At 43.8% G+C, this 22,824-nt stretch overlaps 1 protein-coding gene across 2 annotated transcripts in view; it reads right to left on the bottom strand.

The window, feature by feature from the left end:
- LOC124711462 (dnaJ homolog subfamily C member 10-like) overlaps positions 1-22,824 on the bottom strand; it is a 110,895-nt gene that overhangs the window by 24,144 nt on the left and 63,927 nt on the right. For both annotated transcript variants that reach the window (XR_007005483.1, XM_047241558.1), the window contains exons 9-10: positions 21,248-21,523; positions 8,222-8,358 (exon numbers count right to left, since the gene is read on the bottom strand). Coding sequence is in view for 1 of the 2 variants with exons in the window: in XM_047241558.1 (XP_047097514.1) it covers positions 8,222-8,358; positions 21,248-21,523 (413 nt within the window). In the remaining variant the exon portion in view is untranslated. The remainder of the gene's footprint in view (positions 1-8,221; positions 8,359-21,247; positions 21,524-22,824) is intronic.

The raw sequence follows: 22,824 nt of genomic DNA, 5'->3' as shown, positions 1-22,824 counted from the left end.
TCACCAAACCCAGACAGCCACAGTCCGGTGCCAGAGTGTCCTGCCAACCCCTTAATGGGCTGATAAGGTTCAGTGGCTCTCCTTTAACAAGTGGTAAAAGCCATCTTCATGAATAAAATAAAACTAAGTCAGCTCTAAGGCACTGTCTCTTAACACCAGGGCTAACAAGTCAGGGAGATAAAGAGTCTGCCACAGGGCAACTAGGCTGGGACAGTTAAGCAAAACATGAACCACCATCAAATGGGAACGACAGTGGGGTGGGTTTTCGTGATGGAGGAGACGACCATGAGTCAGCCAAATACGGCCAATATGGAGCCAGCACAGGATGGTAGAGTCCTTGCAAGAATCGCCCGTAGTTAATTTGATGAAGTCACAGTGAGCCATTCCATATTCCAGATACCTATAACTTCATGCTGTAATACCGAATGGAGGTCTGTTTTCACGATACCTGTCCAAGAGTCAGCTTACTGGTGGCCAGTTTGGTCAAGCTATAAACGAGTTCATTCCCAGGTCCCAATGTGGCCTGGGGTCCTGATGAATGTCACTGAGTGTCCACATTGTCCAAGGGCATACAGGGAATCCTGGATAGCCATGAACAAGGGATGGTAGGGTAACATGGGCCAAGAGCTGGCAAACTGCTCAAGGACTCGCTGCAGATGAGAAATGACTCACTGGTTCAGAACAGATATGCTCAAGAGCACGAGACATTGCTACCAACTCGGCAGTGAAAACACTGCAGCCATCCAGCAATGAGAAAACACTGCAACCATCGAGCAATGGGTGCAGTTCAGTATGTCCCATATGAGTATAAACAAAGCCTATGTGACCAACAACTATTGAGCCATCAGTATAGATCACTTCTGAACCCTAGGATGCGCCAAGAACAGATAAAAATTGGTAGCGGAGGGTCTTGGGATGAACTGAGTCTTTCAGACCTTGCAAAAGGTCAAGAAGAAGCTCTGACCGAGGTACACAACATGGAAGATTATGTGAATGGGCCCGGAGGAGAGGTGGCACAGGAAACAACTGGAGTTCAGAGAGGACAGACTGGATGCAGATTGCAATTGTAATACCTGATCAGCGTCACCCTTGCAGGAGACGGATTTCTGTGTTTGAAAGAGGAGACAGTAGTTTGGGTGCTTAGGAGCATTGCGAACATGAGTAGCATAATTGACAAGCTGTTATTGGCACCTGATCCACAATGGAGGGACCCCAGCCTTCATGAGTCAGCTGTTCACAGAATTAGTTCGAAAGGCTCCTGTCACGAGTCAAACCCCACAGTAGTGTATCAGATCCAGTATCTGCAATGCTGAGGGCAATACCAAACTGTATGCTAGATTCCAGCAATCAAGATGGGACTGTATCAAGGCTTTGTAGAATTGCAGAAAGGTAGTGCGATCTGTACCCCAGCTGGTATTACTCAGGCAATGAAGTCTATTATTGTGCAGGCTGCACTTTCACTTAAGCTAGTGAAGAAGTGGAATCCATGTCAATTGAACTTCAAAGAGAAGTCCTAAAAAGTGACAAGTCTGCACCACATTGAGTAGTTGGTTGTCGAGGTAAAGTTCTGGTTGTGTGTGAATGGTACAGTGTCAACATAAGTGCATGATGGGTGTCTTGGCAGCTGAAAATTGAAAGCGATGGGTGAGGGGCCATGCTTGCACCTTTTATACAGTGCCTTGCAGTTGACGCTCAGTGACACCTGCACTAGAGAAGCAATAGAGGTAAAAGTCATCAGCATACAAGGAGGATGATATTGAGGACCACACAGCTGCTGCTAAATCATTGATGGCTACTAGAAAGGGAGAGACACTCAGTACAGAACCCAGCGGGACCTTATTCTCTTGGATATCGAGGGGTACTGTGGGAAGCACCAACTCAGACCCAGGAAGTACAGTGTGACAAGAAGTTCTGGATAAAAATCAGGAGCAAACCCCAGAGACCCTGCTCGTGTAACACAGTGAGGATGTGATGTCATCATAAGCCTTTTTCAGGTCAAAGAAGATGGCTATAAGGTGTTGACATTGAGCGAAAGTTGTTCGGATGGCAGACTCCAGGTAAACCGAATTATTAGTAGTGGAACGGCCTTGGCAATAGCCACCCTGGGGTAGAGCCAGAAGGTCCCAAGACTCGAGGAGTCAACACAGCCACCAGTTCACTGTGCATTCGAGCAACTTACAGAGAACATTGGTGAGAGTAATTCGGTGATAACTATCCATCTCTAGAGGTTGCTTACCTGGTTTCAATACTGGGACAGTGCTTTCTCGCCACTGTAATGGGAACTTGCCCTCACTCCAGATGCAGTTAAAGATGGCAATAATATGACGCTGACAATCCACCAATAACTGCTTGATCATTTGGTTGTGGACACAGTCCATCCCTGTGGCTGTATCAAGGCAGTTGGCTAGAACATTGATGAATTCCCAGTCACTGAATCTACATCTACATCTACATCTACATCCATACTCCACAAGCCACCTGACGGTGTGTGACGGAGGGTACCCTGAGTACCTCTTTCGGTTCTCCCTTCTATTCCAGTCTCGTATTGTTCGTGAAAAGAAGGATTGTCGGTATGCTTCTGTGTGGGCTCTAATCTCTCTGATTTTATCCTCATGGTGTCTTCGCGAGATATACGTAGGAGGGAGCAATATACTGCTTGACTCTTCGGTGAAGGTATGTTCCCTGAAACTTTAACAAAAGCCCGTACCGAGCTACTGAGCGTCTCTCCTGCAGAGTCTTCCACTGGAGTTTATCTATCATCTCTGTAACGCTTTCGCGATTACTAAATGATCCTGTAACGAAGCGCGCTGCTCTCCGTTGGATCTTCTCTATCTCTTCTACCAACCCTATCTGGTACGGATCCCACACTGCTGAGCAATATTCAAGCAGTGGGCGAACAAACGTACTGTAACCTACTTCCTTTGTTTTCGGATTGCATTTCCTTAGGATTCTTCCAATGAATCTCAGTCTGGCATCTGCTTTACCGACGATCAACTTTATATGACCATTCCATTTTAAATCACTCCTAATGCGTACTCCCAGATAATTTATGGAATTAACTGCTTCCAGTTGCTGACCTGCTATTTTGTAGCTAAATGGTAAGGGATCTTTGTTTCTATGTATTCGTAGCACATTACACTTGTCTCCATTGAGATTCAATTGCCAATCCCTGCACCACGCGTCAATTCGCTGCAGATCCTCCTGCATTTCAGTACAATTTTCCATTGTTACAACCTCTCGATGCACCACAGCATCATCTGCAAAAAGCCTCAGTGAACTTCCGATGTCATCCACAAGGTCATTTATGTATATTGTGAATAGCAATGGTCCTATGACACTCCCCTGCGGCACACCTGAAATCACTCTTACTTCGGAAGACTTCTCTCCATTGAGAATGACATGCTGCGTTCTGTTATCTAGGAACTCTTCAATCCAATGAAGCACCCAATGGAGCATCATATGGCTAAAGATGGCGTGTAGTTAAAGATAATTGCTTTCACTCCACCCACTGTTTTATGGCGTGAAAAGTAGGTTGATAATTCTCAGATGTAGAGGCTCGAGCATAATGCTGTGCAAAAAATTCAGTGATGGTGTCTATGTCAGTGTAGCTAGCATCATTCAAGGTAATACCAGGTATACCGGTAGTAGATGTCTGGTATCCACAGAGACGTCTTATCCTTGCCCAAACCTGCAAAGGAGAGGTTTGTGGTCTGTAACATTCCCAGAATTCTTGCTTCCATTGTTTTATTAGGTAATGGATCCAGGCATGGAGCCACTTAAAGGCAAAGAGGTGCTCCATCAATGGGTGCTGCTTATGGCACTGGAGAGCCCCCCTACGAGCTCCAGTGGCCTCTGTGATTTCTAATGACCATCACGCTACTGTCTTCCGTCATAATGGGCCTGAGGAACTGGGTGGGGAAACAAGTTTGCCATCAGAGCCAAAAACACTCTAGTCAACACTGCTGAGCACCCACCTGAGCAGGCATCCTGGGGTTTGACACTGAGGGAGGGACATGAAGATTGGGGTCACTACCACACAGATCATTGCGTAATCTACAGTGGATGATGGGGGAAGACAACGGATGGAGACGGAAACGTCAATGGCCAAGAAAGTTCTGTGCACCACGGTGAAGTGTGTGTGGGTACCAGTATTCAAGAGGCAAAGGTCAAATTGTGCCAGAATGTTTTTGAGGTCTCAACCATGACCAGTGACCATGGTTGCACCCCATAAAGGGTTAGGGGCACTGAAATCGCCCAAGATTAGGAAATGTGGGGAGAGCTAGAAACCAACGCAAACAATATGTTCTGAGACACTTCACCACCAGGAGATGGCAGATGGTAATATCCTGAAATGCACTTATCCAAAAATCCACAGCCTCCAAAGATGTATTAAGAGGCACAAATTCACTACATAGAGTGTCCAAAACATATACTGCAAACTCTGCCTGACACCGTGTCATATGTAACACAATTCTTATAATATCTACGGTATCCACGAAGGGCAGGGGTCCATGTTGTAGGAATCCAAGTCTCCTGAGGGGCAATGCAGAAGGCAAGTGGTGTGCTTGAAAGATGATGTGGCAGAAGAGAAACCACTAAAATTCCACTGGAGAATAATGTTATTGATTTACTATGAGGCCGTGATGGAACCATGGAGGTCGGTTATGCCGTAGGATCACCTGCTGCCATTGGTTGAGAGGTTGTGGCACCAAAACATATAGGTACTGGGTTCTGTTATGTAGTGACCTAGGGCCTCAGGGGCCACCTGAATCTCCGCCTTAGCCACCGGAGAGGAACAGGAGAGATCTGGTGGTGTGGGGGTTACCAGAATCTCCTTCTTGGAGAACTACTTCTTACCTTTCCTCTCCTTAGAGGATTTGGATGATTGTGATAGCTCCTCTGAATCAGTTTCAGGTAAGATGATGATGATGAATCTTATATTCTTGTATTTTCTTCTTTTTCTGGAAAATAGTGTAATCTGGCAAGCAGGGAGAATGGCGATTTCCACAGGGAACAGATGGATGGAGGTGCACAAGGAGGATTTACATGCAGTGGTCATGTACATTGCAATGCGAAGGCGAGCCCAAATTTCAAACACCTGAAGCACTGCCGGGAGGGGATGGAAGATATGGATTCACATTGCATCGGAAATGAATTGCCCTCAAAGGCCAAGATGAAGGCAGCAGTAGCAACGCTATTATCGTTGGACCCCTTATGCACAAAACAGATGAAGTGTACTCCTTGTTGCTCCAAGTTGGTGCGTACGTCATCATCAGATTACAAGACCAGGTCTCGATGGAAAAGGATGCCCTGCACCATATTAGGCTATTATGGGGAGTAATAGTCACCAGTACATCACCCAATTTGTTACAAGCGATCAGTGTCCGTGACTGGGCAGTGGATGCTGTTTTGATCTAAACTGAACCACTTTACATTTCAGAGATGACTGCCACTTCCCTGACCTTGTCTTCTATGTTATCCACAAAGAGAAAGGCCTTGTGGCTAAGAAGAAATCACCATCAGTCCTTGTACAAACCACATATTGAAGGAAGTATTTCTCTGCTTGCTGCTTAGCCCTACATCCCCCTCACTTTCCTTCCACATAGCCCACTGGGACTGTATGGCCACCAGCAGGAGATAACTTCATCTACTTCATTTGCAGCTCATCCTACAAGGTGCCACCTGCTCCAAAATGGGGACTCTTCCTATGGACACCACCAAGCCTCAGCAATGGCTACCTGGCCAGCAACCCACTGCATGGAGTTCACTTGTCCCCATCACAACGGGCACATACTCCTTGACATACATGGGGAGTTTTCAGCTCACACACCAAAGGTGTAATCCCTGCATGGTCAGGGGGGGCTACCACCATGCATGTACTTGACAACCCCCATTCCCTTCAACAAGAAGGTTACCATGCTGGATTTTGGGTGCATTACCTTATTAAAGGGAAGGATACAAAGATGAAAAGGCATGAAGATGGAGCATACATGGCATTAGGCAACCTTTCCTGCACAATCTACAAGTCTCGAGAATTTTGAAAATTGTGGGAGGTCAAACCCAACAATGAAAGCTATGTATTTATTTATTGAAAGGTTGTAGAAAAAGCCAGAAATGGAAACTTGAGTCCCAAATCGTCAACCAGGTCCAAGCAGGGTCTGCACCAAAAAAACCATCTTATGGAGAGGAAGAGGGGGAGAGCAAAAGTGGAAGCACAAGCTTGCAGCACAGAAACAAAGGTGTCCCATGGTAGCCAAGTACGTACATACAAAAGAGTTGTGAGCCCCCTGGGGGGAATGAAGCAGCCATTGAAATCAACCATGATACGTTTGGCTGCTTATTGTAGTACACATCACAGTTTGGTGGTGATCGTTCATCCTGGTGGACAGCTGGTTGGTAGGCATACCAAAATAAAAAGCTGTGCAATGATTGCAGCAGAGCTGGTATGTGACATGGCTGCTTTCACAGGTGGCCCAGCCTCTGGTGGGGTAGGATAAGCCTGTGACAGGAAGTGTTGGGTGGGTGGACTGGGCAGGTCTTGCACGTGAGTCTTCCACAGTTGATCCCTGTGACAAGCGATAGGGATTGGGAGTGGCTTAGGAATGGACTAGGATGTTGTGGAGATTGGGTGGATAATGGAACACCACTCTAGTAGATGAGGGAAAGATCTGGAGTCCCTCATTTCAGAGCATGATAAGAGATAATCAAAACCCTGGCGAAGGACGTGGTTCAGTTGCTCCAGTCCAGAGTGGTACTGGGCAATGAAGAAGGCACTACTTTGTGGTTGGTTCTTGGGACTAGTGGGAGGACTGGGGGGCATTAGGGAAAATGGCACAAGACATTTGTCTGCGGACTAGGTCTGGGGGATAGTGCTTGTCTGTGAAGCCCTTAGTGAGATCCTCACAATCAGCATACTGTGCAAGGGAGTTCTTGTCACTGCAGATACACCATCCCCTGGTGGAAAGGCTGTGATGGAGGGATTTTCTTTGTGTGTGTGTGTGTGTGTGTGTGTGTGTGTGTGTGTGTGTGTGTGTGAAATGGATGACAGATGTCAAAATGCTGGTACTTATGGTGGTTGGTGTGTTTAATGTGGACAAAGGTGTGGACGGAGCCATCAGAGACGATGTGGTCAATTTCCAGGAAGGGGGCATGATGGGTTGAGGTGGACCAGGTGCAGAAGATGTGAGACAGTGTTGAAGTTGTAAAGGACTGAAGGTAGGATGTTTTATCCCTAAGTCCAGATCATGTAGATATCATCAATTAACCTAAACCAGACTAGGGGTTTGCCATTTTGGGAGAGGTTTGGCACCTAGATGGTCCATAAACAGGTTGGCATACGACAGTGCTATGGCTGTGCTGCGGACCTTTCCTTCAAAACAGAAGTAGTTGTGACTTAGTAAGTAAGATGTATGGGGAATGAGGCAGTGGGATGTTGGTGTATTGGGAGGTAGCATTAACAGTGACAAGTAGGGAATCAGGAGGTAAAGGGGTGGGGATGATGGAGAGTTGGTGAAGGAAGTGGCTGGTATCTTTGATGTGGGACTAGATCCTGGGTAACTGGTTGGAGGTGTTGGCCGATGAGGGCTCAAATTCTTTCAGTGGAGGCGCAATAACAAGCCACAATGAGCATCCAGGGTTGTTGGGTTTGTGGATTTTAGGGAGCATATAGAAAATGGGTTGTGGGCTGTCACAGAGGTGAGGTCTGTGAGCAGTCTGGTGGCTGCTAACTCTGCCACACATCGCTCCCCTCTCCCATCACCTCTACACTACTATCTCTCCCCTTCCCTGCCCCTCCAGATTGCTGCTTCATTTTATGTAATGCTTGCTTGTGTGAATGAGTGAGTGTGTGTGTGTGTGTGTGTGTGTGTGTGTGTGTGTGGTGGTGGTGGTTTTTTTCCTATTTCTCTTTCTGGCGAAGACTGTGGCTGAAAGCTGATGTTTATGTGTATTAATTGTGCCTGTCTGCAATCTAACATGTCACCTTTACAGTAAAGTAGCAATCTAGCTTTTTCTTACATTGTTGAAATGCAAAGCTTAAAAGGACAGTGGATGAAACAATCTCTTAAATTGCTACTAGAATACAGTAAAAATTAATTACTAAATGCACTTAAAGTGATGCACATTTCAATTCCTAAAATGAAAATGTGCAACTAAGTGCAGAAAAGTTTTCTTTTCATTTACTAGCATTTCAGTAATGAAAAAGCAAAAGTTTGTAGCCTACCTTGGCGAGCTTTCTCCATTGGGGAGAAAGTTGCTGGCAAGGACCACACCATGGAGCAAAATAGTCAACAAGCCACATATGGTCGACTGGTTTACTGGCAACTGTAGACTCAAAGTTCTTCTCTGTCAGTTCCACAACTACATACAAATGAACACAAGATTAGATCAATTATAGTATGCACAGGGGTGTTAAAGCAATCATTCTTCCTGAAATACATACATGAATGCAAAGAGAAGCAACCCTTATAAATGGAAAACTGGGAAGTACCCTCTGCCATGCATTTCACAGTGGTTTGCGGAGTATAGATGAAGCTCCATAAATTTGTTGTTAGCTATAGTGATTAAAAAAGCAATGATCAGCATCTTACTTTTTGGCTGACAAGAACTTGCCGAAATGGGGCATTTTACAATCAGATACTTTCTTTCCATCAGTACACACACACACACACACACACACACACACACACACACACACACAAATTAATCCTCTCAGTTGTGTTCCAATGCATTACATTCTATTTCTACAAGTCTTGCAGTACTTCTCTCTCCCTTCCCTTGTAGAATCCCGTCCCCACCACTTCTCTGTCCAGAGACAAGCATATTGTTGATATAATAGTAGTGAAAGCCCAATTTATTCCATGGAGCTAGCCATTGTGATGAATGCATACTGCTTACTCTGATAAGTTTACACCAGTGGCTATTTCCCCACTATGTATGTGTTAATGACAAAATTATCATCACTACGTGAGAACTTTCTAACTGTAGTTAATAAGTGTGGAACATCCCATTGTGTGCAATCTGCTTTGTTACATGTACAGATGGAGTGTAAAAGACGTCGGCTCCAGACATCAACAAGACATGACAGCAAATAAACCTCTCCACCTGCTGTGATGGAATGCTCTTGATCTTTGGGCATCACGGCTTGTCAGTGCCTTGGAGATCATGGAAGGGCACAGTTGACAATGTAAATGGCCTAATAATTGAAGATGTAGAGGAGTTCTGCCTTCTGCTCTAAAATGTCATGTCAATATATGTACATGTGGTGACCTACTGAGAGCTACACATCATGAAAGATCTATTCACCACAAATTGTAACCAAGGTTGTAAAATATTACGATTCTGTCAAAAAATACAGAAGATTTCATGTGGAGGTGAGTTTGTCATTTAGTTAGTAGCTTGAACAAACCAGAGCTCTCTTTTAGCATCCATACATCGTAATGTTGCATAAATATGCACCTGTTGTGTCTTATACATATTTCACTGTACCATACTTGGTCACTTTAATTTACTGGATCTATTTATACACCAAGTAAACACCACTATCTTGGCTCCAGGCAGCATGGCTCAAACCAAAATTAACATACACGGGCAGTAATGTACCTGCCATACCAGTTTCATGGGTAGCTTGGCACAACTTCTGCATGTTTCCCTATCCTTAAATGCTGGCATAATACATCTGAAATGACTGCATTTTAAGCACTTGAAGGGTTTGGTGTGTAGAAAATAACTCAAGTGACAAAACACTGTTTTAATATGGCCAAGAAGAACAGAGTTTTCGCTTTTCTTTTTTAAAAGAAAACAAGAAAAGGAAAAATTCAGCTCTTTGGAGTTCTTCGCTGATTTTTTTTTTTTTTTCTGGAAAATGATGCCAGTCACTCTGTCAGCTTCCCACTCTTCCTTTAATTCAGTAGTGTGTAGGTCTACTATGGCTTGTGGTTATACATAGCACTGCATAGGAGTGACATGCATACGGCCTACCTATGTCTTTTTATCAATGAATAATGCAACTAATGTGAGTGTAGGTAGTGTGTGAAGTTATTTTTATTTACATGTTGCAAGTCATGTCGTGGGACAATGCACATCCAACATGAGGTGGTGATTGCAGGACCTTTGTGAGAGGAAATGCCTGCTTGGATGCAAAAATAGAAGTTTCATGAATTGCCAGAAGGCCTTGAAGATACATACAGTTCTTAAGAATAAATGTATGTGAACAATGGACATTAAGCTGTGAGAAGATTCACTTGCTGGTTGATCCTGAGCATTGACAGAAGGCCTTTATGTCACTGGTTTGATACATACTTGAGAAACCAATATACATATGTTTTTAATTCAATTTGGATGTCATAATGTCACGCTGTAACCACACTCAAGTCCAAATCCAAAAGAGAGAGAGCACTGAAAGCACTTTTATTACAAACATCATCGTATAAATAGAACAGAACTGAAATGGATGGAGAGTGCAGTTATCTATACGAAACTCAAACATTCCAGCATATACAAACATTCCTGAAATGATAAATACTAAATTACAAATAATTATTATGGGTGGTTTCAAGTTTGAAATTGTGACCTGCAGCATGCCAGCCAGCAATGTTTACCATTATATATATTACATGCAGTGCAGCTCATGGAATTTGTTCCCTTTCCTTCTGTTCCAGAAGCTGTCATTGGAGCCAACTACAGCACCCTAGATCTAGATCTTGTCAGTGGTCCTCTGTACGGGGGCACTGATGGATCCTTGCATTCTGGTCATGTTGTCACATCACCTTCACTATGATGAACATCAAAGGTAGCTCCTCCCACTGACACTTCATTATTGTCAAGCAGGGCTTCAGCTTCCTTGAACAAGAAGCTACTATTGTTTATCTGCACCTCAGGACTGTAGCAAGGCTTCATACAGAAGACATTGACATTATCTGTGCACTTTTTGTCTTATGGATGAAGGGTCACAACTGTTGGCTTCATATGTGAAGTCCAACAAGTGACAAAGGGTATGAGATGGCCCAAAGTAGAGCTTTACTAACTTTTTTGATAGTCCCATTTTCTGCATAGGCATAAAAATCTGTACAGAGTCTCCCTGGCTGCACATCACTGACTAGTGCTTGGCATTATAGTGATTTTGGTCTTTCTCCTGACCATCCAGAGTCTGTAGGCAAGTCAGCTGTCTCCTTCTTCAGTTATGCTAAAAAGTGTGTCACACAGTCATTATCAGTAATGTCATGGGAAACAGGAACAGTCTATCTATTGTTGTTTTGGCCTTGCAACTGTGTAGCAGAAAGAATTGTGTGAGACCTGTTGTGTTTTCAATGTGCTCTTTGCAAATGTCATGATGGGAAGTACTGTATCCCAATATGTTCAAAGATAATGTACAATGTGAGCATATCTGCCAGTGTCTTATTAAAGGATAGTGTGAGGCCATTTGTTCGTGGTGATAGCTGTTATCCCGTGTCAACTGTCAAAATGTAAAATTAACTCTTATACTAGACACTACTGGAAAGCTTTTTCTGCAACAAGAAACCAGCATACAGGGTGATCCGTGTTTCAAATTGGCATCTTCTAAAGAAACCTTGCAACTTGCAGAGCTTTGACATTTGGCACAGTTTTGGTGAAAGCACAGAGGTGAGGCATTCAATGGGAACTACGTATAATATAAGGATTTCCAATTGTTGACACAGGGAGCTTCCCAAAGAGACTGATAAATGTAATGGTGCTGCTGCAGGCAGAATCGGTATCAGATGCCCCACAGATAATTGTGGCACATGCTTCTATCACTGACATTTCTTATAGTGGTTCACATATCATGTACTGGACTGATAGACTTGGCCAGTGATACCTGTGTCTGATTCTATCCACAGTCTTCACGAATCCCAGATAACCATACTGGAGCATTGTGGGAAAACTTCATGATAGCTGACCATAGATGAGCTTGGATGACAAACAACCATTTCCACCACATTGGATCATAGTTCCTTTTATAAAACATTCCATTTATTAATTAGAATTCTTCTTTGGCCTCCAAGGCTTCTATAGTTTTCAGCAATTCTGGATGTCTCCTCTGTTCAGCAGCAATGTCAGGATTCCTTGAAAGGCAGTCAACATCGTTTGGTTTGCGTCTGTTTTTGGATCCCACTAAAATGTCATATTCCTGAAGCTTTGGTCCTCATCTCATCATCTGACTTGACGGATCTTACAGGCTAGTCTGCAAGTACAGACAATGATTATTGGTCACATTGGTGAGTGGTTTGTAAACAAATACAGCCGGAACTTGTTGATAACCTAAACAACTGCATGGAACTCTTTCTTGGTTGAAGAGTAATTTCCCTCAGACTTGTCAAGTATGCAGGAATCATAAGCTACAACCTTCCTGGATTTGTACTACACCTGCATCTATTCAATCACTGCTAGCCTCAGTGTGAAGTTCTATCTCAGCATTCTCGTCACGATGCTAGGACTGGAAAAGATGTTAGCGCCTCATTAAGGACAAAGAAATATCTTTCTTACCTCTTGTTCCAGGAAAATATTGTGTCTGCAGTAGCTCTTGCACGGGAGAGTCCTTTATGAATTGTCAACAGTATGAGCACATTACGAACATGCTGAGGATTGGAAACCCTGTGACTGCTCCTATGGTTCTCTAGATCAGGATGGGTGCCATCAACACTTAATAGGTGGCCTATTATTTTTATTTCTTGGGAGGCGAAGACACGCTTATCGGATTCAGTCAGAGTAATGCAGTCTGAACACACCTCAATGCTGTTGTCAGATGGCTTAGTCATTCTTCATTATTATTATTATTATTATTATTATTATTATTATTATTATTATTAATAGAAAACAATGTCATCCAGATAGCAAAGACATGTTGTCCATTTATGGTGTCTAGCAGGGTCCATTTATGGTGTCTAGCAGGTTGTGCATCATGTGCTTGAAAGTGGCCAAAATGTTAAATAGTCCAAATGACATAACTTTGAGCTCTCAGAAGCCATCAGGAATTAGGGATGCAGTTTTTTCCTACCAGTTTCATCAACATTGTGTTTGCCAGTAATCTGTCTCCATGTCCAGCATTGACAAACATTTTGATCCTCTCAAGCAGTCTGTTGCAGTCAATCCACACTAAGGGATCGATATCTTTCTTTTTTGGGGTTTTTCTCAGTCATTGATAATCAATACAGAAACACCATGTGTCATCCTTCTCCTTTGTAAGACCACTTGAGAGTACCAGAAACACACTGAAGGTTCAGTGACATCATCTGGCAGCATCTTCTCAGTGACATCATCTTGCAGCATCTTCCCACTTCCTCTTGGACTACAAGTCACTCAACCAGCAATACTCCATATAACAGATGGTTAATTGGCACATGATACCTATGCTGATCAAGTATTTCAGCATGGGTCACTTGGTCTGTCCTTTCTCCACTCCAGAATTCAAATCATCCAGAAATTGGCACAGAACAGCTAACATTTTCCAACATTGTTTCTCAGTCAGCTTTGATCCTATTGGCAATTCAATAGTAGCTTCCTCCGCTGTGTTATCTGTAGTGGTAGTAAAGTACAGTTCTTTGTTGACAGTATTAAGCTGCCCCTCCTGGACTGGTTTGATTGTCCCTAAACACATACCTTCAGGGATAAGTTGTGGCTGCTCATGACAATTAGTGATCCAAAGTCATCCTTGAGCACATACAACCCCCTTGATTAGTCACTGAAATGTAGATTTCTTTTGTGACCCTGATAAACTTTTTGCAATCGACAAAAGCTTCACAGTTTAACTACGCATCTAGACTGATGACTAGAACTTGTCTCATTGATGATGGTGGAATAACTGTCTTCGATGGAAAACAACCGACGAGAGCAATCTCTTCTACATGTGCTTGTTTAAATAGCTTTGTCAATCTGGAGCTTTGATCTTCCACAGTCTATGACTGCTTGTGCTGTCTGCAAGAAGTCCTACATCACATCATCACGAGTACAGTCTGATAAAACCACAAAATTCAAAGGTCTGTGTTTTGTCATTTATAGTTATTCTTGCTACGCATGTTCCTGTGGGTTGGACATATTTCCTATTTGCAGCAGCTAGGAGAGTGGCTGGTACCTCTGTATGACAATGGGGAACGGCTATGGCAAGTTGGGAAGTGACCTCATCCAGATTATGAACGACTTCACTCTACAGGTTGACTACAATCATCTGCAATTAACTGGCAAGAATACAATTGCTACACTGGTTGACATCTTGTGGTGAACTAGTTGTTTTCTCTCCCTATGGTAGCGTACAACATGTCCAGGGCACCCACAGTGGAATTATAACGGTGTGTAGTGCTCTGCCCTCCAAATGTCTGTCCTGTGCATGGCATTATACCTGGCAGAGGAACTGGTCTTACCTGTGTTGGACATGTACTAGGTTGTCATTTGACAGTCATAGCTTAATGCTGAAATGGCCAAGACCATTCTTGCAGGTGCATTTGACTGGTGGTGGAGATTGGTGCTAAATGTGGATACACCTCTTCGTCAACATTTTCTATTACCTCCCAATGTACAGGATTGACATTCACGGCTGCTATCACTTGCTCGCTTTGTCTGACAGTTCTGGGTGCCATAAAATGCTGTGCCTCTTCTCTAACAGCCTGGTGTACAAGACACAAGTTCATGGTGATCCTCTACAACTGTTGTAAGAACCACATTCAGGAGTCAGTCAAACCTCTTTTGTCAGACTCTTTTCTGTCGCATTTCCTTCCTGTGTTGGAACCACTCAATGAATTTCTCATTTGTTGTGACATTCTTTACCACTCTTGTGACATTCTTTTACATGTCTGCTGTGACCTCTTTCATCAAGTGTGAGATTTTGTCAGCTTCTGTTATATTTGAATTAAAAATTTGGAATAGGGCCAAAACATTCTGTCTGTAGACTTTTGTTGTTTCTCCAAGACACTTCTGCTGTGACCTCTTTCATCAAGTGTGAGATTTTGTTAGCTTCTGTTATATTTGAATTAAAAATTTGGAATAGGGCCAAAACATTCTGTCTGTAGACTTTTGTTGTTTCTCCAAGACACTGATCCTTGTCCTTCAATTATTCTTCCGACTTGCCGCCAATTGTTGCAAAAAGTTTTTTTTTTTTTTTTTTTTTTTTCAGTTTGGCCTTAAATTTATCGCTGCTACTGATCTTCTCTTCTTTGTTCTCTAGCGACTTAGTCGAATCCTTTCAGCCATTCTGTTAGGTCGTGACCAACATCTCCAGGAAACACTGATGGGTGGCTGATGTACAGCTGACTTACTGCTGTTTTGGAATCCACTGGCCACCTGGGTACAAGGACCAAAGGAACAGTGTACTGCTTGTATTTTGGTTCCTGTCCATGTATGTGACAACTTGCATGTTGCCCAGTTGGAGCCACAGTGATGTAAATGTTTCTGAAGTACCAGGCATCTCCACAAAAAACTGTCATATATGCAGATCAAGCCCAAATCCGAAAGCACGGTGATCAATGAAATACAACACTGACAGCCCATTTATTATGGATACCAATGTACAGCCAAAACAGAACCGAACTACTGGGCAGAGACTGCAACTATTTACACAAACATTGAATATTCCAGAACATACACACATTACAAACATAAGAAATCTTGAGAACCTTCCAGAAATGATAAATATTAAATGAGAAATAACTGCTGGTGATGAGGTTTCAACTGGTGACCTACATCATGCCAACCAATGAAGCCAACAGCTACACCAACACAGCTCATGGCAATGCATATTTGGATGAAGTTTTCAATGTAGCACAGCTCTTTCTATTTATGTGTCATAGTCAGAGAAAAAGCCAGAGCCTGACAGGCTCTGCAGACTATCAAGGCCAACAATAAAAGCTAAGAAAAGGCTAAATTCACACCCTGCAAGTTGCAACACTTTGCTAAAATTTAGTGTGTTGGGCAACACTGTCACGATTGGCCACTCCTCAAATAATTTCATTTTCTGCAGAGGTGTTAGCTGACATGAAATAGCCGTTTCCCCTAGCAATTCCCCATTTTGAAAGCCTTTCACCAAATTAAGCATTCCTGCTACCTCGTACACAGCTTCTGAATACAGTAGCGGGAGAAAGCAGTCATGTGTGCATGAGATGTGCTTGCTCGTGTGAATGTGTGTGCATTTTCTGTTCTGAAGAAGACTCTGACTGAAGGCTCAATGTGTAACATTATTTTCATTGTGCCTGGCTGCTGTTCAAAGGATTATCTTACAGTGAATAGGAATCTATTCTTTTCACAACACTGTATATTCCAATCTGGCCTTTCCATTTTTTGCATATTCAAATGCTATACTTTTAGCTTATATTGTAAATTTTACCAATAGACTATAATCTCAACGTAAATAAAGTTAAAATAAAACAGAAACAATACAGATCGAATGCTTTTCCATTTCTTGTCTTTGAATGTTGTGCCTATTCAAAACAAGGATATATGGGGAATATTTTCTCTGGTGTGTGTGTGTGTGTGTGTGTGTGTGTGTGTGTGTGTGTGTGTGTGTGTGTGTGTGTGTGTGCGCGCTGATCTGAAACTTCCTGTCAGATTAAAATTGTGTGCCGGACTGGTATTCGAACCTGGGACCTTTGCCTTTTATGGGCAAGTAATCTATCAACTGAGTTTTCCAAGCAAAACTCATGACTTACCCTCACAGCTTTATTTCCACCAGCACTTTCATTATAGAACTTTAAAAGGCATTTAAAGTAATAGTTCACCTCTATTCTTTCCTATTTTCCCAATTAAACTTTAGGACACCAGGGTGACCACCATAACTGGATTATGAAGTATACCACAGACCCAAGCTAAATTCTGTGATACAATGAACTAGAAAACATCAGAAAGACAAATACACATGACATTCAAGGATTGTCATGTAGTAATATAGCATTATGTTTTTTTTTAGAACTACGTTACAAATAGGACACATGATGTACATGGTCTACACCTACTCTCAACATTACCTGCAATTTCTCCACAACAGATAATTCCTCTCTTCTGCTCTACTTATAACATTAACAAGCCAATAAGTAACATCTGAAATTTGATGGCAATCAGTATTTCAGGTTTTGTCCACTGAGATACTCATTTCCTAATACACTAGTAATTTGACGAAGTTGATGTAATAATTGATTTCCACTGCCATCATCATCCTTTAGTACGACATTCCTCAGTATTACGCCATATCCGAACATACCTAATACTCTGGCCACTACCTTGTACTAGCTGCAAAAGAGTGCCCTTGCACATTATCCAGCACTGCCATGGACTAGAACAACTGAACTCTATCCTACATCAGGGCTTAAACTACACTCCTGGAAATTGAAATAATAGCACCGTGAATTCATTGTCCCAGGAAGGGGAAACTTTATTGACACATTCCTGGGGTCAGATACATCACATGATCACACTGACAGAACCACACGCACATAAACACAGGCAACAGAGCATGCACAATGTCGGCACTAGTACAGTGTATATCCACCTTTCGCAGCAATGCAGGTTGCTGTTCTCCCATGGAGACGATCGTAGAGATGCTGGATGTAGTCCTGTGGAACGGCTTGCCATGCCATTTCCACCTGGCGCCTCAGTTGGACCAGCGTTCGTGCTGGACGTGCAGACCGCGTGAGACGACGCTTCATCCAGTCCCAAACATGCTCAATGGGGGACAGATCCGGAGATCTTGCTGGCCAGGGTAGTTGACTTACACCTTCTAGAGCACGTTGGGTGGCACGGGATACATGCGGACGTGCATTGTCCTGTTGGAACAGCAAGTTCCCTTGCCGGTCTAGGAATGGTAGAACGATGGGTTCGATGACGGTTTGGATGTACCGTGCACTATTCAGTGTCCCCTCGACGATCACCAGTGGTGTACGGCCAGTGTAGGAGATCGCTCCCCACACCATGATGCCGGGTGTTGGCCCTGTGTGCCTCAGTCGTATGCAGTCCTGATTGTGGCGCTCACCTGCACGGCGCCAAACACGCATACGACCATCATTGGCACCAAGGCAGAAGCGACTCTCATCGCTGAAGACGACACGTCTCCATTCGTCCCTCCATTCACGCCTGTCGCGACACCACTGGAGGCGGGCTGCACGATGTTGGGGCGTGAGCGGAAGAAGGCCTAACGGTGTGCGGGACCGTAGCCCAGCTTCATGGAGACGGTTGCGAATGGTCCTCGCCGATACCCCAGGAGCAACAGTGTCCCTAATTTGCTGGGAAGTGGCGGTGCGGTCCCCTACGGCACTGCGTAGGATCCTACGGTCTTGGCGTGCATCTGTGCGTCGCTGCGGTCCGGTCCCAGGTCGACGGGCACGTGCACCTTCCGCCGACCACTGGCGACAACATCGATGTACTGTGGAGACCTCACGCCCCACGTGTTGAGCAATTCGGCGGTACGTCCACCCGGCCTCCCGCATGCCCACTATACGCCCTCGCTCAAAGTCCGTCAACTGCACATACGGTTCACGTCCACCCTGTCGCGGCATGCTACCAGTGTTAAAGACTGCGATGGAGCTCCGTATGCCACGGCAAACTGGCTGACACTGACGGCGGCGGTGCACAAATGCTGCGCAGCTAGCGCCATTCGACAGCCAACACCGCGGTTCCTGGTGTGTCCGCTGTGCCGTGCGTGTGATCATTGCTTGTACAGCCCTCTCGCAGTGTCTGGAGCAAGTATGGTGGGTCTGACACACCGGTGTCAATGTGTTCTTTTTTCCATTTCCAGGAGTGTATTTATCGTCATGCCCAGAAATAAGAAACATTCCACTCACAATTCTTCCATAATTTCCAAAGTGATATTCTGTTGCCCACCCAGTCTATAGAATATCATTGTCTATCTTTATGCACCACCTACTCCCAACCCCTTTCCCTATGAGTCTCATTCCTTGTGGAAGACCTGGGTGCAAGCCCTGTCCAATGCTCCTACCAGCACATCTTATTCAAGATTCATCACAGACAAATTCTATCCTATCAGAAGTTGGAATCTCTCTGGAAGCAGTTGCATCACATACCACCTCCAACGCAAATTTTGCACAGCCATTTTTGTGGGCATGACCACCCATAGGCTGTCCAAACAATTGAATGGCTACTGCCAAAAAACTGTGGCCAAGAGCAGAGTATCCTGCCTAGTGGTGGGACACACTACTCAATACAACACAGTCCTCTGCAATGACTGCTTCACCACTGGTGCCAACAGGACACTTCAAACCAGCGTGCCATCTTTCTGGACGTTGACCACTTTCTCTCTCATGGCTCCATCCACACCTTTGTCCACATTAAACTCACCAACCCCAGAAGTACCTGCATTTCAACATCTGTCATCCATTTCACACCAAAAAATCCCTCTGTTAGAGCCTTGCCACCTGGGGATGGTGTATCTGCAATGACAAGAACACTTTTGCAAAGTATGCTGACTGTGGGTATCTCACCAAGGGCTTCACAGACAGGCACAAAACTAGTCCCCAGACAGATCTCTCATGCCATTTTCCCTCACAACCCCAGTCCTCCCACCATTCCCAAAGAACCAACCACAAAGGAGGGCCCCTTCGATACCCAATACCACCTCTGACTGGAACAACTGAATCACCTCCTTCGTCAGTGCTTCGATTACCTATCATCATGCCATCATGCCATGAGATGAGGGACATCCTACCTAAGATTCTTCCTATCCCTCGTAAAGTGGTGTTCTGTCACCCACCCAGTCTCCACATCATAGTCCATGCCTATGCTACTCCCAATAGTAGCCCCTTGCCACAGGGATCACATCCCTGTGGAAGATACAGGTACAATACCTGCCCAATCCACCCACCCAGAACTTCTTATTCCAGTCCTGTCACAGGCTTATCCTACCCTGTCAGAGGCTGAGCCACCTGTGAAAGCATCCATGTCACATACCAGCTCTGCTGCAATCACTGCACAGCTTTTTATATTGGTATTCCTACCAATCAGCTGTCCACCAGGATGAATGGCCACAACAAACTGTGGCCAAGAGTAAAGTAGACAAGCCTGTGGCACAACATGCAGGTGAACATAATACACTTGATTTAAGTGGCTGCTTCACTACTCGAGCCATCTGGATCCTTCCCTCCACCACCAGCTTTTCTAAACTGCACAGATGGGAGTTATCCTTACAACACATTCTCTGCTTCCAAAATTATCCTGGCCTCAACCTATGGTAATCAACTGTCCACACACCTTCCACCCAACGGTTTCCATACCTTGTATACTTTCACCTCCTCCCTATTCTCATCCTTTCACTCTCTTTGTGTGTACCCCTCTGCCAATGGACCACCCATCCCCATCTTTCCCATCCCCTGCTCCTCTCCTTTTTCACTCCATGCTTCTGCCCTCTCACCCCTCCCCATCTTTCTCTCCCGCAGCCTCCAGATTCTGCACCTGTTAGCAGTCTAGTCACTGTACCCTATGCCAGACAGTGCTCTTCTCTCCCCCTACCCCATACCCTGCTATCCTTTCCCTTTTCTTGCTCCTTCCAGATTGTTGATTCCACTCCACGTGACAGTTGCATACCAGTCCAAGCTGCCAGAGGCGATGATTATGTGAGTGTGAGGTGTGTGCTTGGTTGTGTGAATGTGTGTGAATGTGTGTGTGTGTGTGTGTGTGTGTGTGTGTGTGTGTGTGTGTGTGTTCGCATTTTCTTTTCTGAAGAACGCTTAGACTGAAAGTTAAGTGCATAACTGTCTTTACATTGTGGCTGCCTGCAACTGAACACGTCATCTTTATGGTGAGTAACTATATTTTGCTTATATTGTTGGTATTCCAACACAGAGTTCCCATTACTTGCTGCTACAAATTTTTACATGTTAATACTTTGTGCCAAAAAAAGTACATTTGCACTGTAGTTCAGATTTACTACTAAACTGCGGGTTTGTCATCCTAAAACAGACTGGGTGAGAAAGTTCTAATTTATGGAGAAGGCAAACCACAACATAAAAGGCCATGGGTAGTAAGTATTATGACGGTCAAACCAACCTTTGAGTTTAAGATTGTCGATACATTACAATTTATTTACGTGAATTGCAGCAGTCATTTGCCTAGACACTCAACAAGCATCATAGCGACCTAAATTTCAGATGTACTTATTCATGCAACTGCTAAGCAAAACCTTTCTTAAATACACTATGATTATAAATTTCATCTGCTAAGAAAAAGTATCAACTAGTCTACACATCAGTACACCACAGTAAAACTCCAGATGAGTGAATGAAACAGGACAAGATAGACTTACCTACTGGATGCAGCACATCTCTTATGAAGTCAACCAGATCACTTGCTGTCCTCCCATGGAAGAAATGTGGATGCGTGCCAGTATGGTTGTACAACACTGTAGTCGGATAGGAGCGTACGGACTGTTGACGGCAAAAAGCTGCGTGCTGAGAGCAATCCAGAGTTGCAAAAGTTACACTGCCACCCAATGTACCACTAGCCTTTCGGAGCTCTGGCAGCAAGCGTAAGCAAGGTGGACACCATGGTGCAAAGAAGTCGACAAAAAAGGAACCACCTTCTGTAAAATGATAATATGACTAAACATAAGTGCAGTCACAAATTTATTTATTTGTAGAAAAATAAAAATAAAACAAATGTTAAGGTTATTATAAATATAACCATGTTGCTCTACCTTATACATGAATTTCTTTATAACACATGCATGTTATTTTGAGCTGCAGTACCAATGTGCATTTATAACTGTATTCTGTAAGATGAATACTGTGGTGAGGGATACCTTAGTCTATCACTACCATTTTTCACAGTTACAACTTTGTTTACTGATGGCAAGTGAGAGAAAAGACTGTTAGTTCACCTCCACATTATTTCTAATTTCACAATTGTGACGATAATGCACGATGTACAGTATGTCGGAAAAAAATAAATATTTTTTTTATACTTTTCTTGGAATATACACTATATAAAATTAAAAAGCCATGAGAACCAGACAGCAATTCCTTCAGTTTTCTCTGTCTTCCATAAATACAACTTGGTAATGTCCAAAGACGATGACCACCATTCAAGAATCAATCAAACATGAGTTTTGATAAGTGTCCTTAGGATTTTTCCCATGAAACTCAGTTTGGTAACTGGATTGTTCACAGATGTGTGGGGTTATACTGCCATTAATGTCTCTGGATGGCTAATCTTATATAATTTGACAGTTGTGGCCAATTCCAGTTATTAATTACCAACACAGAAGTTATACAACATCATATCTATTCTGAGGATGGAGTGATCCAACCTGGTCATCAAGATGATGACATCACACTTGATGAGATATAGGAAGCTCTGAAACAGATGAAAACAGGAAAGCTGCAGGATCTGATGGAATCAATGTGGAACTCCCTACCTTCGGAGAAATAAATGTTACAAAAGAGGGTCTTACACCTCTCAAATGAATGGTGGAAAATGAGGATGGTACCTGAATTGTGGATGATAGCAAAGATCGTACTTCCCTATATACAGGGCTATTACAAATGATTGAAGCGATTTCATAAATTCACTGTAGCTCCATTCATTGACATATGGTCACGACACACTACAGATACGTAGAAAAACTCAAAGTTTTGTTCGACTGAAGCCGCACTTCAGGTTTCTGCCGCCAGAGCGCTCGAGAGCGCAGTGAGACAAAATGGCAACAGGAGCCGAGAAAGAGTATGTCGTGCTTGAAATGCACTCACATCAGTCAGCCATAACAGTGCAACGACACTTCGGGACAAAGTTCAACAAAGATCGACCAACTGCTAACTCCATTCGGCGATGGTATGTGCAGTTTAAAGCTTCTGGATGCCTCTGTAAGGGGAAATCAACGGGTCG

The sequence above is a fragment of the Schistocerca piceifrons genome, chromosome 8 (genome assembly GCF_021461385.2).
Source record: "Schistocerca piceifrons isolate TAMUIC-IGC-003096 chromosome 8, iqSchPice1.1, whole genome shotgun sequence".
Taxonomy (NCBI): Eukaryota; Metazoa; Arthropoda; class Insecta; order Orthoptera; family Acrididae; genus Schistocerca; species Schistocerca piceifrons.
This window is presented reverse-complemented; position numbering and strand designations above follow the sequence as displayed.